Genomic DNA, 19,468 nt, shown 5'->3' on the forward strand with positions numbered 1-19,468 from the left:
TACATGATGGCTTAATGGTAGCGACTCATGTAATTAATGACTATTTGTCCCTGATGTCATGAGTTCGAGTCGTGTGAGGCTCCCCTTTGTGGGGAATAAAATACTGCAGGGGGTATTTAAGCTAGTGGGTGGCATGCGTAGTGTCGTCATGGGCCGGGGAGGTCGCATGACATTTCTGCGGTGCTACCGGTGACATGCTCAGTGTCGTCATGGACCGGGGAGGTCGCATGACATTACTGGGGTGTTACAGACAACACACTGAACTTCGACCACGTCCAAACCGGTTCCCCCTGCCACATCAAAAATAATTGCCATGCCATCGACCAGAATAAGGAGCAGCACATCGATACATACATGTTGGCTCTTGCATCATTTGTGAAGGGAAAACAGAATCAACATCATAGGGAGAATTCCGAGATTGATGATGTCGAGTAGTAGAGAACTAGTTCTTGGGAGATGAACAAGCAACATTAAAACAGGGAAAATCTCATTGGTGGGAGGATGAATCCTCTCGAGATAAGTCTCATAAGCCATTAGTAGGGATTCAAGTTGAATAAACGAGCATAACTCATCTCTATTGTTGATTGTGGTGACAAAAGATTCATATTCGAAAAGAAGGCCTTCAAGCACTAAACGAACTAGTTCCCGACGAGAGATTATCTCACCAATAGTAGTAAGGGAGTGAATCAATGCCTTAACACGAGATACAAACTCAATAACAGTCTGAGTTCCTTTCTTAATGGTGCGAAGCTCGGAGAGGAGAAGCTGACTTCAAGCACAAATCAAGGAATCAAAAAACGTATGTATCTCATTCCAAATCTGCCACGTGTATCGGAGCCTTAGAACATGAGACTGAACCGACTCTGAGAGTGACTGAAGCAGCCACGAGACCAAATGCTGGTCTTGTTCCTCCCATTGAAGAAATGTGGGAGTCAATCGTCCAAACTTGCGGTCTTCTTTAGAAAGAAAGTGGAGTAGAACTTGAGGATTGATAACATACATTTCAAACCAATGTGAAGCAAGAAGAGCTTCAATCAGCTGCTTCCATATGAAGTGATTTTTCTCAGACAGTTTGGCTGAAATGACTTGGAATAAGGTTATTGTTGACGAAGGAACCAACATGGAAGGACGAGGAGACAGGGACGACTACGTCGTTTCTGGCGGAAAAGAATTTATGGTGTTTCAGGATCTATAAGCTCATAATACCATGTTTGATTTTGTAGACGTGGAGAAGAAGGAGTGAGAACCGAGAGAGATAGAGAGAAGAAGGAGAAGTCATGAAAAGAAAGAGAAGAAAGAGAGAGATATTTGTAATATTCAGTTTATTACTTTATGAATTAGTGAATACAAAATGTGCATATGCTCTTTATGTATAAGAGCTGAAACAAAACAATAATATATTTGGACAGATGCATGCGGCAGATACATTATGAATTAACGCATAAAAGAGACCGAGATACATTTGGTGTAAAACTGCTACACTAAAACTGAACTACAATAATAACAAGTAGCATAGGCTAGTGGCAGCTACGAAGCTTGCCAAGCATTATTCCTTGTTCAAATACACATTATAATAATAATGAATAAAATTTCTATCTGCAAATTTGAACATGCAAGATCAAATTTTGCATCTTAGATAAATGATGATTTGAAAGCCAACAACATCTTGTTTATTGCAGCAATATAAGCCTCAATGCTGGAGAGAACAACATCAACTCTTGCTCCACTACCACCGTAAAAATATAAATAAAACATAAGCTATATTTTAAATTATGAAACATTAATATGTGTACGTGTTTTAAATTGTGATTGTCATTTCAATTATTGAAATTATTTTGCATTCATCACAACTGTGAAAAGTTAAGGAAAAATGTGGATGATATATATACACTTGTAGTTGCCATGTTATTATAGACACTTCCAAAATTATAATATTATGGTCATAGTTTCAGAATGCAATTTAAAACACAATATTGATTGAAAAGGACATAGAGATATCAACTTTAGAATTGACCATACCTAAATGTTGGAAGAACAATTTTTCCATTACAAGCAGAATTATATGTAGGATTGTTCTCTTTGCTAATTACAATGTGGGTAGTGGCAATTAAATCAACTCCTTCTATGTCAACAATAATTGAGTATTCTACAAGTTTTACACCTTCCTGCAAAAAATAGAAAATTCCTCTATTATGTTAATAGTGATATTTTAAATTACATTCAACAATCGTAATTAGTACTACAATATTGTAGTTTTAGTTATCTTCATAATGACAAAACATAACCGTAAACACTAGTAATAACAATTACTACATGATTCTATTGAATGATTAGAAGAGGAAAATATGTAAGAGTCTACCTTTTCTTTTTATAGTTGAAGAAATTTTCCAATATTTGGAACTGTAAGCCTAGATTTATTTTATCATTTATAAAAATATTTTAAAATCTGCACTATTAATTTCTTCTAAAATATATGTGTTTCAATCTTATTAAATACTGACCCTTCAATAATGAGGATCCATTTTCTTAAATAAGTACTGCATATAAATTTGTGCATATTGTTGACCATTTTGGGAAAATAAGACCGTAATTGTGGTCGTATACCACTTAAATTTTGGAAAAAAATTTATTTTTTAAAATTTTGAAACTTCTCAAAATTTTAATTATATGACATTGCAAACATAATAAATTAATTCAGACACATTATTGTTATGAAGATTAAGAACCAAAGTATGCAAATTATTTCAATGCTGATATCACTCCAACCTCTAACCCTTCCCAAAAAATGGTCAAAATACCCATTAATAATAAATATTTTTTTAGTACTACCAAAGATATTCACTCACCTTATGGATAAGAAACTAATCTCTCCTATGGTGCATGCAAGATTGTTTATCCCAACAAGTATCATTAATAATAATGGAATCATTAAATCTTTAGTCACCTTGCTGAAATTTAGCGAGACTTTACACCATTAGATCAATGTCTCATTGGTACATTAATAATTATTATGCTAATAGGTTACACAACTCCCACATATATGGATAAAATTAAGTTATACTTTCAAAATAAAAATAAAAAACAAATTACTGCAGGTAACTTTAGAGTCAAATTGAGACTTGGTTGAAAAAAACTTTAACTAGCAACGTACCTAGTCAAGCTACTCTAGCAAAATGGAGAGTCCTTCACTCAAATTAAAATTCAATATTGGTTAAATTATTAGTTAGACACTTCAAATATAATTGGACCATGCTAGGTACTTTATGGAGAGTGTTATCTAGATTAAAATATATATTATAATCACATGTTAAAGGGGAAAGAAAAAAGTCATTGGATTTCATTTACCTTTTTTCTCCCACCCAATTCTTTAAAATTCCAAAATACACTCTCAACTTCATCATCTTTGAGTTCATAACCAAGCTGAAACAAAAGCAAATAACTCAAAAAATAGAGGGAAAACACTAAAATGCCTTTAACAACAAAATATATGATTTTTCTACCACTTCAAATCTTTTTCTCAAAGCTTGTCGTCCACTAAATTAATAGGTACACAAATATTAGTGAAGAAGATAAAATAGTAGTCACAAATTGATTGAAAAAAGATTGTGATTGTGGAAGAATGAAATGACAATAAATAAAATAAAATAATATAAAAATCTTTTCCACCAATATTTTTTTATATTGACCTTAACAATGAATAAAATTACAATAGTTTATCTTATCATTATTTTGAATGTTTTTTTATATTATTTTTAAAATATATATTTTTAATAATTATCATTATATATATTTTTATTATAAAATTTTAATATCTCATAACAAAGGCTAAGAATAATAAAATGGAAGACAATATAAAAAATGCAATAAATATTTAAAAACAACTACACAAAAATAAATAAAAATTATTAATATTGAATTAAACAATTCATAACATAAATTATGCACAAATGATAAAGTAAACAGTTAAAAGGAGAACTTAATCCAAAAATGTTATTAAAATTTGAGGGTAAAATATGAAGTAAAATTGTTTGGAAAAATAATTAATAAAAAAAACAACTCACCATAAAAAAAATAGGTTGTGTTTGGTTCTAGTGAAAATGAGATGAAAGAAAAGAGAGCAAAAATGACTATACCCTTCTTTTGTTATCTCAAGTGTTCATGTAATTTCACAAACATTATTTTTCTATTCCTTTCATATTTTTCACAACCAAATAATAGGAGAGACAAGTTATAATTTTCTTTCCTTCATTTTTCATTTAAACCAAATAAATAATTTTCACATAAGTTTCTACTTCTTTTCATTCTGTGAACTTTCTTTCCTTCTTTTTTATTTTCCTTCCATTTTTTTTTCTGAACCATACAAAGTGTAAATAAATTGCCAAAGATACTTATGCTATATCTTTAAGTTTATTCTTTTTTTATAGTAAAAAAACTAAAAAATTTCATCTCTACCAAAGAAGCATCAATTCTCCCCCAACTTCATTATCTTACCAACTTGAGGATATTTAGTTTCTTATTATTCTTGTTTAATCTATACATTTAAAATTCAAACTTGTAGTAAGTATATATCAAACATATACTATAAAATTCGCTGTTATTATAGCTTAACAACAACCTATTAAATATTTTCTTCAATTTTTTTAAAAGGCCACTCCACTACTTACTTTCAACAAAACCTTTATCACTTTATCAAACTCACTACTACTTCTAATCTCTTCATCAAACTTAACTTAATTATGGAAACCATCACACCTAATATGATCAAGTTATTCATCTCTTCAAAGCCCATAAACCTTATGGCTATGTTATTGGTAACACTCACTACTCTCCACCAAAGGTTGAGTCTAGTGACACCATCATTGGCAACCCAAGTCACTCACATTGGAAACATTAAGATCACTATGTTTATATAGCTCTTTTAGGTTAGTGTGACCCTCATGCACAAACTATTATGACCTATGCTATAGCGGGAACTTGTTTAAACAAATGGGAGCATATCTACTGTCTAAAAAGTGTATCATGCCATATGCCACTACTTGAGATTAGTTAAAAAATGTATTTAAATTACAAATTTAACATTTAAGTATTTTTTTGACTAATCATAAGTAATGACACATGGAATGACATACTTTTTGGGACAGAAGATATGCTCCCTGAACAAACAATACGCCAATCCTTCTTGCACTCTTGTCTCTTAATGAATGTTTTGCCTCAACCTCAAAGGGTACTTCCAATGTTGGAGATTACCTTAGTTTCATATAGTTTATTGATGATGGACTTGGTATCATTGGTTATCCAATCAATAATAATATTGATCTTATAATTGCTAGTATCAATGGTCTTGGAACATCATTTTGTGAGATCTCTACTTCCATTCACACTAGAAACACCCCACTTTTACTTGACGGATTGTTTGACAAACTAATTAATTTTGACATATTTCACAATCTACCATGTCTAATTTCAATCATTGAGAAATTATTTAGTTTGAAAGAAGGGACCATACCTCAATTACTTTAATATGTTTGGCTTTACCACATGAACCTTAAATTACATGTTGAAATGAATTTAAATTATTGGTAAAGATGAGGAGGAGTAGTTCATGATAGACAATTTTTCTTATTTTAATATTGAAATGAATTTAAATTATTGTGCTAAACACATAATCACCAAATTGTCAATTCCAACTATGACCTAAAAGAAGAAGAAAAAGTTAAAATTAAAATCAACTAAAAAGGTTAAACCAAAGTATTATACTATTTTTAGTATGCACTTATTTCATGCCATGCTAAGATAACTTCATAACACTCAAATTTTAGAAGATCAGAAATTTATAGAATTTCAAAAGCATATGTGCAAGTTTAGGAATTTTAAGAAAATAAGAAAATCAAAGGGCATACCTAAGCTTCCCTAGTACAATACCAACTCGATTGGATTTCTCAAGCCCAATATATTCTGGAGATATTATTTGATATGTATCTTTGTGTTTAATCATTCCATCCTACAAAGAAGAAAAATATGAATAAATTCCAATAAAAAAAAGAAACCACTAGTGTGAGCTTTAGAACTAGGCCATCTAAAAAAGAAAGAAATACATAAGCCCCAAAAATAGCTGAAAAAATGTGCTTTGTCAAGAAAAAAAAATCAAAATGAAGCTTGAATGTAATTCATGTTAAGATACTCAATTCAGTTCCAATGTAAATAGAATCAAAACAAAATTTTAAAGTGATTTCTATGGTCCATGATTCTGGAAGGGTCTTGATGTCCTTTCTGTTCAATCATATTGTACTAAATATACACATAAAAGTGTCATATTTATTTAGAATATTACATAAAGTTACTTCACATAATTACCCTATGGGTTTTATTTTTTAAAATTTTTAAGAAGTTAGTTGATGTAAACCCATTGGGACATAACATCATTGAAGACCCTTTGCATGGCTTAGGAGGACCTATGACTAGAGCTAAGACCAAAAAGGCTCAAGAAGCACTTCGGCAACTCATATTTTCTACCATGGAAACAAGTGCAAATGGGACCAAGCATGAAGAGAAGGCTTTAATTTGTATAAGTTTTAATGAAGAGCTCAAGGAAGGCCACAGCCTAAGGGAGGATCCACCTTGATCTCTTTAGTTCTTACATTAGTAATTATGACCATAAATAAGTGGGAAGTTATCTTAAATCCACACTAGTTTAGGATTTTTATCATGTCTTTAAATTGGTTCATTTATTTTTAATTAAGGTTCATGTCTTGTAGGAAGGGAGACACGGCCAAACTTAGAGATAAAGCAAGGAGATAGAACACTTGGATGAAAGCTTGGAGGGAAAAGATGCACCCCCAAAAGCTTAGAGATAAAGCAAGGAGATAGAACATTTGGATGAAAGCTTGGAGGGAAAAGAGCACGTCCAAAAGCTAAGAGATAAAGCAAGGAGATAGAGCATGGATGAAAAGCTTGGAGGGAAAAGCTAGAACCAAAATCCACACGGCTATAATCAAGGGAGATCTAATCTCCACAAGATAAGGATCTCCTAATCTAATTTCCCCAAGTCCACACGGCTATAATTAAGGGAGATCTAATCTCCACAAGATAAGGATCTCCTAATCTAATTTTCAAACAAGCAAATCAAAAGGAGGATCAAATTATATCATCAACATGAAGATAATGGAAGATATTATTTCAACCACTCATCAAGGCAATCTCAATTCAAATCCACCATCACCATTCGTCCAAACACATAGAGATTAGATTGAGATTAGATAGGATTAGTTTATCATCTCATGCCTTTTGATTATGGCAATGTAAACCAAATTTCTTTTCCTATATATATGAACCAAATGTACAAGGAATAAAGTAGATTGAATTTTATTTTGAATAACCACTGTTAGTGAGTTTTCTCCTAGCTTCTTGGCTGAGTCAAGACCCCTTGTTCTTATCAAGAGTATCATTCTCTTGTGGCGAACTTCACAAGGCTTATCAAACATCCCATTGTTTGTGGCGCCATACCATCCCAATTCCCCTTCCATATTCTTAAACACTTACAAACACACCAACCTTCAATCCACCATCCAAACCGTGATCACCTTACACTCCATCATCAACCAACATTCATCCATCATCCACTACAACCTGTGAACATCAATTCCATCATCAACTACAAACAGTGAGCAATCATTCCAATATCAATCATTTACAAAGAAATTCTTTAAGTCCAAACCAAGGCAAATTCAAAGCAAAACTACAAAGTAAATCAAGCAAATACAAGTGCAATCAAAACTAAAAAGGACTTTCACAAGAAACGATCCTACAACAAAGGCAATTCATAAAGAGGTTGTCATCAAGTGGTCATTAGAGCTCAGTTCTTGCCTGAAAGTCACAATAATAATATCTTTATAAAAAATAAGACCAAGGCATTGAACTTGAGGCAGCACCACAAGTAAGGCTGATGGTATCCAAGATGAGTCATAGGAGGGCCATTGTTGCCATAAGACCCTAAATACTTGCACTGAAACTATCAAGGAGCATAGGGACACATATCCTGAACAGAAGAAGGTGGGGCATACTAAGCATGGGAAGAAGGCATTTGTGACTGCATCACTAAATCAAATCGGTACCAGCATTTCAGGGCCGAACCAAAGGCCCACAAAATTTCAAATTCGTCTTTCTACAATTCTTCATCTTCTACCCAATTTCTTTCCCTTGGCCGAACCAAAGGCCATACATACAAACAAAACCACAGCCTAAACACATTACCCTACAAAAACCAAATCCATCCACAAAATATCCTACAAACCCGAGACACCCCAAACACAAATCATCCAAAATATAAACCTAACCCCAAATACCTACACAAACCAAATGTAAATCCTAACCCTAACCCAAACACATCAAGCTGAATACAAAACCCTAAACCTAATCCCAAAACCTACCCAAGTCGAGACCAAAACCTAACCCTAACCCACAAAACCTACACAAACACAACCCTACAACCTACACACAATCCAACCGAGCCACAAACCAAATAAATTAGTAATCTTGTGAACTTGTCACACATTTTTTTACAACTTGATCACTTGACTCACTCAAGAATCAAAGGAGAAAATTGAGAGAAAAGTGAGAGAGTGTAAACACTTGAGAGAAGAGTAAGGAGAGTGACATTATGGCTAGTCCAGAAGATAGTGGTTCTCCATTATCACCAAGGACAGCCGTGCTACATGCCATGATAAGCACCCAATTTCAGGCCCTACAACGGCAAATGGATGAAATGAGAATAGATGTTAGGAGGCTGGAGGGTGACTCTAGTAGTGAGATAGATCATAGGAGAAGGAGGAGGAGAGATAGAAGAGGTGGTCGTGAGGATGAGGGCCATGGTGAGAGGAGAAATAGGCATGAGGAGGAGGAGGGCCGTGGTGAGAGGAGGATGAGTATGAGGGAGGATACGAGAGAGGAAGGTATGAAGAGGATGATTTTGAGGGTGGCCGTGAGGGAGGTGGCCTTGAGAGAGGAGGTAGTGGAGATAGGAGGAGGGAGGAGGGATGATAGGTTAGAGGGAGTAAAAATAAAAGTCCCTACATTCCTAGGACTTAATAACCCTGAGGCCTATCATGAGTGGGAGTTAAAGATGGAACAAGTGTTTGAATGCCAACACTATAGTGAGGAAAAGAAGGTAAAGGTTGCTGCCCTAGAATTTAAGGAATATGCCATGGTGTGGTGGGACCAGATCCAAAAGGAGAGGAAGAGGTATGGTGAGGAAGTAGTAAATACTTGGGGGGGGGGGATGAAGAGGGTGACGAGGAGAAGGTTTGTTCTGAGTTCCTACCAAAGAGATGTACATAACAAATTGCAAAGATCTACCAAAGAGATGTGCATAACAAATTGCAAAGACTAACTCAAGGTAACAAATCGGTTGATGAATACTTCAAGGAGATGGAGCTGGCCTTACTTAGGTCCAACTTCCATGAGGACCGAGAAGCTACAATGGCTCGGTTCCTACATGGGTTGAACCCTGAAATTCAGGATATTGTGGAGCTTCAACCATATGTTGAGTTAGATGACCTTGTCCAAAAGGCCATCAAGGTAGAGCAACAAATCAAGAGGAGGAAGTCTAAGTACTCCTCTAATTCAACAACCAAGTATCCACCAAATACTTGGAAAGACAAAAGCAAGAAGGAGGGCAATGCAACAAAAGAAATTGTCCCTAGTTCTAAAGAAGCCGTGGGGACAACCAAGTCCCAAGGTAAGCAGCCCCTTGATCCAAATCAAAGGAGCCGTGATATAAAATGTTTTAAATGTTTGGGGCGTGGCCATATTGCGTCTCAATGCCCTACAAGAAGAACTATGATGGTTCTAAATGGGGACATTGAGTCCCAATCTGAGTCAGCTAGTGATGAAGAACATGACAATGAGGGTGATCTTAATATGCCCGATGGAGACCTACTCATGGTTAGGAGGCTCCTTGGGAGTCAAAACCGAAATCATGAGGAAAGTCAAAGAGAAAACATTTTTCATGCTCGCTGCCTTGTACAAGGTAACATATGTACCCTCATCATTGATGGAGGAAGTTGTGCTAACGTGGTTAGCACAAGAACGGTGTCTAAATTGAAGCTTATCACCAAGGCACACCCAACACCATATAGGCTGCAATGGCTTAATGATGTGGGGGAGATGGTCGTGAATAAGCAAGTTGAGGTCCCTTTTTCCATTGGAAAATATGAGGACATAGTCCTATGTGATGTGGTCAACATGGAGGCCAGCCATATGCTATTGGAAAGACCATGGCAATATGATAAAAATGCTACCCATGAAGGGCGTACTAACAAGTACACATTTATGCATAATAATCATAAAATGGTCTTATCACCCTTGTCCCCAAAACAAGTGAGTGATGATCAGCGTAGGCTGAAAGAAAAGATTGACCAAGAGAAAAAGGAGGTCACGGCTGAAACCATAGACTCTAGCCAAGTCAAGAAGAATGATCGAAAGGGTCAAAAGAAAAGCTACTTTTTCACAAAAAGTGAAGTAAAGCATGCCCTAGTCACAAGGCAGCCCATGTACTTACTTTTGTGCCAAAGTTTTTGCTTAAATAGCACGGCTATTGATAAGGCTTCTATGCCTCAAAATTTGAAAGACTTCTTGAATGAGTTCAATGATGTATTCCCTGAAGAAGTCCCTAGTGGACTTCCACCTTTAAGGGGCATTGAACATCATATTGACTTGATTCATGGAGCATCATTGCCCAATAGGCCTGCCTATAGGAGCAATCCTTAAGAGACTAATGAAATTAAAAAACAAGTCGAGGAATTTATGCATGTCCAAGGCCATGCCTCATGGACTTTACACTCCATTGCCCGTCCCTGATTCACCATGGATAGACTTATCCATGGATTTCGTGGTTGCTTTACCACGAACTAAGAGTGGCAAAGATTCAATTTTTGTTGTAGTGGATAGATTTTCTAAAATGGCTCATTTTATACCTTGCAAAAAAATTGATGATGCTTGTCATATTGCAGGGTTATTCTTCAAAGAAGTGGTAAGGCTACATGGCTTACCAAGGAGCATAGTGAGTGATAGGGATGCCAAATTCCTAAGTCACTTTTGGAGAACCCTTTGGGGAAAGCTTGGCACAAAGCTTCTTTTCTCTACCACATGCCATCCTCAAACAGATGGGCAAACTGAAGTGGTCAATAGGACACTCTCTACCTTGTTGAGGGCTGTCCTAAGGAAGAACTTAAATGCATGGGAAGAGTGCCTTCCCCACGTGGAGTTTGCCTATAACAGGGCAACTCATAGTGCAACAAAGCATTCACCATTTGAAATTGTTTATGGTTTTAACCCACTAACTCCCCTTGATTTATTACCTTTTCCAGGTACATCATTGTTGAAACATAAAGATGGTAAAGCCAAGGCTGAGTATGTGAAGAAGCTACATGAGAAGGTGAAGGAACAAATTGAGAAGAGAACCGAGAGTTATGCAAGATCAGCCAACAAGGGAAGAAAGGAAGTCATCTTTGAACCAGGAGATTGGGTTTGGATCCATATGAGGAAAGAAAGATTTCCATCTCAGAGGAAATCAAAGCTTCAACCTAGAGGGGACGGCCCTTTTCAAGTCTTGGAAAGGATAAACAACAATGCATACAAATTGGACTTGCCTAGTGAGTATGGAAATATTAGTGCTACTTTCAATGTGGCTGACTTAACTTTTTTTGATACAGGTGATGAAAATGCTTATTCGAGGTCGAATTCTTTCGAAGAAGGAGGGGATGATGTAAACCCATTGGGACATAACATCATTGAAGACCCTTTACATGGCTTAGGAGGACCTATGACTAGAGCTAAGACCAAAAAGGCCCAAGAAGCACTTCGGCAACTCATATTTTCTATCATGGAAACAAGTGCAAATGGGACCAAGCATGAAGAGAAGGCTTTAATTTGCATAAGTCTTAATGAAGAGCTCAAGGAAGGCCACAGCCTAAGGGAGGATCCACCTTGATCTCTTTAGTTCTTACATTAGTAATTAGGACCATAAATAAGTGGGGAGTTATCTTAAACCCACACTAGTTTAGGATTTTTATCATGCCTTTAAATTGGTTTCATTTATTTTTAATTAAGGTTCATGTCTTGTAGGAAGGGAGGCACGACCACACTTAGAGATAAAGCAAGGAGATATAACACTTGGATTTATCATGCCTTTAAATTGGTTTCATTTATTTTTAATTAAGGTTCATGTCTTGTAGGAAGGGAGGCACGACCACACTTAGAGATAAAGTAAGGAGATAGAACACTTGGATGAAAGCTTGGAGGGAAAAGATACACGTCCACACTTAGAGATAAAGCAAGGAGATAGGGCGTGGATGAAAAGCTTGGGGGGAAAAGATAGAGCCAAAATCCACACGGCTATAATTAAGGGAGATCTAATCGCCACAATATAAGGATCTCCTAATCTAAGTTTCAAACAAGCAAATCAAAAGGAGGACCAAGTCCACAAGGCTATAATTAAGGGAGATCTAATCGCCACAATATAAGGATCTCCTAATCTAAGTTTCAAACAAGCAAATCAAAAGGAGGGTCAAATTATATCATTAACATGAAGATAATGGAAGATATTTTTCAACCACTCATCAAGGCAATCTCAATTCAAATCCACCATCACCATTCGTCCAAACACATGGAGGTTAGATTGAGATTAGATAGGATTAGTTTATCTTCTCATGCCTTTTGATTATGGCAATGTAAACCGAATTTCTTTTCCTATATATATGAACCAAATGCACAAGGAATAAATTCGATTGAATTTTATTTTGAATAACCACTGTTAGTGAGTTTTCTCCTAGCTTCTTGGCTGAGTCAAGAACCCTTGTTCTTATCAAGAGTATCATTCTCTTGTGGCGAACTTCACAAGGCTTATCAAACATCTCATTGTTTGTGGCGCCATACCATTCCAATTCCCCTTCCATATTCTTAAACACTTACAAACAAACCAACCTTCAATCCACCATCCAAACCGTGATCACCTTACACTCCATCATCAACCAACATTCATCCATCATCCACTACAACCCGTGAACATCAATTCCATCATCAACCAACAATCATCCACAACATACAACCCATCATCAACTACAAACCGTGAGCAATCATTCCAATATCAATCATTTACAAAGAAATTCTTTAAGTCCAAACCGAGGCAAATTCAAAGCAAAACTACAAAGCAAATCAAGCAAATACAAGTGCAATCAAAACTAAAAAGGACTTTCACAAGAAACGATCCTACAACAATGGCAATCCACAAAGAGGTTGTCATCATTAGTAATCTTATTAGGGCATAATCAATGGCTGCATTGAGTTTTCTTTTTCTCTTCTTAGAAGGCATCATGTATAATGATTTAAGGGTGAAATTCTAATGGGTAATATAAGAGCACTATACTTTAACTAGTTGGATACCGTAACTATGAAGAACAACTATAATACGACTAGTATATGGTAAACTGATATATATATATATGTCTCAACAATCATGAGATATTCAGTCATCATATTGGGGATAATTGCATATTGATTGAGCTATGAATTTTCGTTAATCGGAAATATGGTTTAAAATATAGTTTAGGACAACAAATCTTTACCCCATTACATGAGGGTAACAACGATTCTCATATATATTGTTCATCAACCTTAACTTACTATGGTTCCCATAATGAGGAGTTGAATGATTTAATGAAGACAATTGTCATGCATAACTATGTACCATATGGACAAGAATTTGTTGTCCCAAACTCTGTCTCAAATCAATCATATTATGCCACGTCAATTAAAAAAATTAAATATTCATAACTTTATCAATTTTACTTCATTATGATTGGTTAGGGACAGGGTTGGGAACAACAGAGATTTTCATCTGGTATCATATAAAGTTGTATTTAGATGTTTGACAAATCACATAGAGGGATGAGAGTATTGTAGATGGACTTTAATTTGTCAATCACAAATAATAGGAGAAGTTTCTATAGGGATAAATATAAATATGGGATATTGGCAATATTTGTTTAAGCACATGGATCAAGAAACTAAGGTTGAAGCATATGAATGGAGATTATATGTCCTAATTTTTGTTCTATTTTATATTTCTATCTGATTAGAATGTCTCATTTAATTAAAAAGAAAAAATCATAAAAATAAAAATTAATATTTTTATATTATTTTATAAAATTTAATTTACTGTGGATATAATTTTTTTGGGACAAAAGATGATAGTTGAAACAGATGAAATGTTTTATGCCTTGAGTTAACTTATGATATTTGGACAAAAGAAATACATGAACACCGGTCATGGAAAGGTTAAGTCAAACACAATCGTTCACATGACTTGGATAACAATGATCTATTCCGAGATACTGTTCAATATTTGCAATAGTAGAATAGAATTTTTAACACTGCCACCAATGTTATAAGAATCTATAAGTTCACACACTTAGAAAAACTGATGGGAGATATCACAAAAATAACATTAGCCGCTCTAAAATAATTGTGCTTAAATGAATTGCTTAAATTCCCAACACATTCAACTTTGGTTCAAGTGCATAATAGTTCAAATATGTTATAATTGTCAAAAATAGACAAAAACACCCTATCTTGCAATACAGTTACCTCAAATTTGAATGATATTTTTTTTGGGGTATTAATTAACGGTATATTTTCACTAAATAGGTATGTAACTAGTTTTTTAGAGTGTGTGATTGTATCTCCTAACAAATAGTTACTTCGAATGATCGAACATTGATTTTAGACCTAGTATGATACTTATTGATTTAATCTGACTTTTTGCTATTAGATCAACCTCTTATTGATTTGAAAGATTTTTTTAGTTATAAGCAAAAATATATTTCTAAATCATATAGTAAGAGTTATTACAACAAAATTTTGAGCTTGATGCTATAGTGTTCATTTTACTATTAGAATTTCTTCAAATATAAGCTTGTATTATGTCTGAATGAAACAATTAATTTTCCAAAGCATACAAAAGAAATATTAGCATTAGATTCAAAGATAGTCATGTGTAATTCTAATTCATATTATAATGGATGACTACTTGTGCAAATCCAAAGTGTTAATAGAAAACACAAATGATACATGGATGATAAAGATCAACAAGAGAACATACTTCATGTAGTAGAAATAAGAATGTTGTATTGGATAAGTAGACACATTAGATAAGACTAGAAATGAATGCATTAAAAATAAAGTTAGAGTTTTTTCTATTGTAGAAAAGATAGTGAAATCATGTTTAGTTGTTTTGGACATGTATAGAGGAGTCTAGTAGAAACCTCTATAAAGAGAGTAGATCAAATGAAGACTAGTCTAATTTGTAGAAGAAGAGAGAGGCAAAAAAAATCATAGAGGAAATGATTAAAAATAACTTAAAGATAAATGATTTGTCAATAAATATGATTTATGATAGAATGGTATAGCGTTGTTCGATTTATGTAGTTGACCTCACTTAGTAAGATAAGAGTTAGTTATTTTCTATGTACATTTTTATGTCAAAATCCATAAACATAAAAGTTTTAAACATTAGAATACAATGACTAACCTGATGAATGCCACTTTCATGAACAAAAGCATTAGCCCCCACAAGAGCCTTGTGGGGCTGCAAAAGCAATCCTGAGCACTCTGCCACCTATAAATAAATATTATGAAAATTCAAAGCAAATAAAGGTAATTCAAATGTTCAAATAAAAATGAAATTAAAAGTGTAGTTTAAATATAAAACCATTTTGCTTGTCTTTATTAAGTGAGTAGTGTTGATTCCTGTGTAAAATCCACCAAAGACATTGAAGCCTCCAAGTTCGCATGATGTGAATGGAAGCGCATTGTAGAGTCATCATAAATCATCTCCAACTCTAAGGTATAAGGCCTTTGTAGGTGTATCGGTGTCCACCACTACACCATGTCCCCTCCTGGGACAGCAAGAATCGGTAGCTCTGAATCCTTGCGGTACGGTCCATCTGAACGAGAACATGAACCGAAGACATGCAGGAAGAAAAGAAATGAAAAGTGGAGTAAGACATCTAATGAATATTATTCATTGACGGCATGGAATTACACGAAATATCACATCTAGACAAACACGCATAATATACACAATATAGATCACAAACATAATGCACAATGATGAATGATGTTATAACTCGGATCATGAGGATCAATACCCACGATCTTAATGTATGAATGTTATGCTTATTTCATCAATCCTTCCGATAATATCCTCCCAATATACTATTCGGAAATAACCAAGAGTACAGGTCTCATAACAAGCCGATTTGAACGCACCTAAAAGATGGGCATCCCTCTCATTGATCCTGATTAAAAAGATAGGTTGTCAGAGATCGTCTAGTTTGTGCTGTGAGAACTGTCCAATCCAACAGAATACCTCATCCAGGAATATAAGGGACTCGTCTCACCTAGACTCTCTCTCAAGTCTTTTCTGACGAATCACCGCCATCGTCATCCCTCTTAACATTGCGGGGCTCGTTCGTCTCCCGTAATTTTCCTCTCCACTACTTCGTTATTCCTAATGAGTAACCGATTAAATCTTTTAATCATTCTTTTATATCGATCGACCCATCATAAGACATCTCCGAAAGGAATGCTTCTTGTGGAACTTGATCTTATGTTATCATGCAATAGAGGAATAATATCCCTACCACTACGAACCATCACTGAAATATCCTGGATGGCCACATGGCCAAGCCTCTTCCGGTCATGCAATCCTGAGCACTCTGCCACCTATAAATAAATATTATGAAAATTCAAAGCAAATAAAGGTAATTCAAATGTTCAAATAAAAATGAAATTAAAAGTGTAGTTTAAATATAAAACCATTTTGCTTGTCTTTATTAAGTGAGTAGTGTTGATTCCTGTGTAAAATCCACCAAAGACATTGAAGCCTCCAAGTTCGCATGATGTGAATGGAAGCGCATTGTAGAGTCATCATAAATCATCTCCAACTCTAAGGTATAAGGCCTTTGTAGGTGTATCGGTGTCCACCACTACACCATGTCCCCTCCTGGGACAGCAAGAATCGGTAGCTCTGAATCCTTGCGGTACGGTCCATCTGAACGAGAACATGAACCGAAGACATGCAGGAAGAAAAGAAATGAAAAGTGGAGTAAGACATCTAATGAATATTATTCATTGACGGCATGGAATTACACGAAATATCACATCTAGACAAACACGCATAATATACACAATATAGATCACAAACATAATGCACAATGATGAATGATGTTATAACTCGGATCATGAGGATCAATACCCACGATCTTAATGTATGAATGTTATGCTTATTTCATCAATCCTTCCGATAATATCCTCCCAATATACTATTCGGAAATAACCAAGAGTACAGGTCTCATAACAAGCCGATTTGAACGCACCTAAAAGATGGGCATCCCTCTCATTGATCCTGATTAAAAAGATAGGTTGTCAGAGATCGTCTAGTTTGTGCTGTGAGAACTGTCCAATCCAACAGAATACCTCATCCAGGAATATAAGGGACTCGTCTCACCTAGACTCTCTCTCAAGTCTTTTCTGACGAATCACCGCCATCGTCATCCCTCTTAACATTGCGGGGCTCGTTCGTCTCCCGTAATTTTCCTCTCCACTACTTCGTTATTCCTAATGAGTAACCGATTAAATCTTTTAATCATTCTTTTATATCGATCGACCCATCATAAGACATCTCCGAAAGGAATGCTTCTTGTGGAACTTGATCTTATGTTATCATGCAATAGAGGAATAATATCCCTACCACTACGAACCATCACTGAAATATCCTGGATGGCCACATGGCCAAGCCTCTTCCGGTCATACGACCTCACTGCGTGGTATCATGTAATCCTTTTTAGGCATCGCCTTGCTCACAATGTCATCATTGGAATCCTTGCCCCAATAAGGTGCAAAAACAAAGGTAACTGTATAAGTTCGTTGATTTGGGTATCAGACTCAACCATTTGAGCCACGATCTTTCCCAAGTGTTAAACACACTTCACACCCAAGCTAGTGTTATTGTCTAAGCATTCAATCAGTCAAAACCAGTCAACATTATTGTTTGTATCTCGCTCGGGCGAGAGACTGTCGCTCAAGCGACAAATTCATCAAAACAGACTCAATTCTTTGTCTGGCTCGCCCAAATGAGAGTTTGTCGCTGAAGCAAAATATCCATTTAAACTGGTCACAATCACCCCCTAGGTCTCGCCCGAGCGAGGGACTGTCGCTCGGGCAACCAGAATTGCCCAAAATAGGTGAAACGCATGTCTGGCCCTCGCCCAAGCGAGAACCACTCGCTCAAGCAAGGTTGGCTCGCCCAGGTGACAATTGGGGACCAGGGCTACTGTTTCTTCCTCGCCCAGGCGAGAGGGTGTAACACCATGAATTTTTTGTGTATGTTTTATTAATTATTTATTTTAACAACGATTAATTTTAGAAATTAATCGATATTGAATTAGACTAAACCATAGATGAGTGTTAGTCTTGTTTTGTGATTTCCTATTTTATGGTAAATTTTAGTAATTTTCTGCGACAGAAAGTTTTTGAGCTGCTGTCGGGCCCAAATTCGCTCGAATTCGGCCCAATAACGTGTTAGTTCCATAACTTGGAATAAAATTCTGATTGCGCAATTGACTTTGAAATATTATTTTGAGTCAAGATAGACATCAAGTTCGTTCAGGACACATTTCTAAATATTTTTCAATTCGAATTCTGTGTTTCGAAGTTCTAACCGTAAACCGAAATCGGGAGATTTTTATTATCTGACCAGGTATTAGCCGACAATACTCGGGAATGGTTTAATCGAGAATGTGTCATCGAAAAGATAACATCACTTTCATGTAAGAAGTTTGCTTGTTAAACAAGCAAAAGTACATATCCTCTTACACAAAATCCCCTAAATCACCCAACAAATCCTCTCACTCCACCACCATTAAACACATCACCTATGCTAGTCTAAATCTACTTACTTTGCATTAAATTTTATGATTTGATGAGGGTAAGACTCTCCTATAAATATCTCACCCCATTCTCTCATTTTTACACTAAATTTCCTATACAAACTAATGTAGTCTTTTATTTTATCTTCTTTATCTTCTTCTCATACTTCATAGAAAGTTATGAGCTTTTATTATTTTGTTCATAAACTAGAGTTTATATTTGTTCTTTAAGTATTTTATGAAGTCATAACTAAAGGGGATGACAATAAAATCATATGAACCTTTATGTAGTTTTTGACTTTTGTAAATCTTGAAATTTCTTCCTTGTTCTTAGATGGAAAAACTATATTTTTGGACAATGTTAGATAAGTTATTTGTTTGGAAATATTAGAAATTATTAGTATTTGAATATGTTTAAAGGTGATGATTTTAACATCAAAGGAACCTTTAATGTGTTTAGGAAAAAAATTGTATTTTATTCTTGA

At 35.1% G+C, this 19,468-nt stretch overlaps 1 protein-coding gene across 1 annotated transcript; it reads right to left on the minus strand.

Annotated features, from left to right (window-relative positions):
- Window positions 370-16,890, minus strand: LOC109350577 (2-isopropylmalate synthase-like). The gene is made up of 7 exons (XM_019591800.1): window positions 16,873-16,890; window positions 15,584-15,670; window positions 5,901-6,001; window positions 3,501-3,534; window positions 3,346-3,420; window positions 2,020-2,165; window positions 370-769 (listed from the first exon to the last, which is right to left on the minus strand). Exons 1-7 carry the CDS (start codon window positions 16,873-16,875, stop codon window positions 370-372), a joined length of 846 nt encoding a protein of 281 aa, XP_019447345.1. The 5' UTR covers window positions 16,876-16,890.

This window comes from Lupinus angustifolius, chromosome LG06 (genome assembly GCF_001865875.1).
Source record: "Lupinus angustifolius cultivar Tanjil chromosome LG06, LupAngTanjil_v1.0, whole genome shotgun sequence".
In the NCBI taxonomy this organism is placed as follows: Eukaryota; Viridiplantae; Streptophyta; class Magnoliopsida; order Fabales; family Fabaceae; genus Lupinus; species Lupinus angustifolius.

What these genes read in the sequence shown, in the direction of transcription:
- LOC109350577 (XM_019591800.1), bottom strand. An exon ending in ATTGTACTAGGGAAGCTTAG is followed by an intron (nt 3,535 to 5,900) that starts GTATGCCCTTTG and finishes CTATTAATTTAG; the next exon opens with TGGACGACAAGCTTTGAGAA. An exon ending in TGAGAAAAAGATTTGAAGTG is followed by an intron (nt 3,421 to 3,500) that starts GTAGAAAAATCA and finishes CTTTTGTTTCAG; the next exon opens with CTTGGTTATGAACTCAAAGA.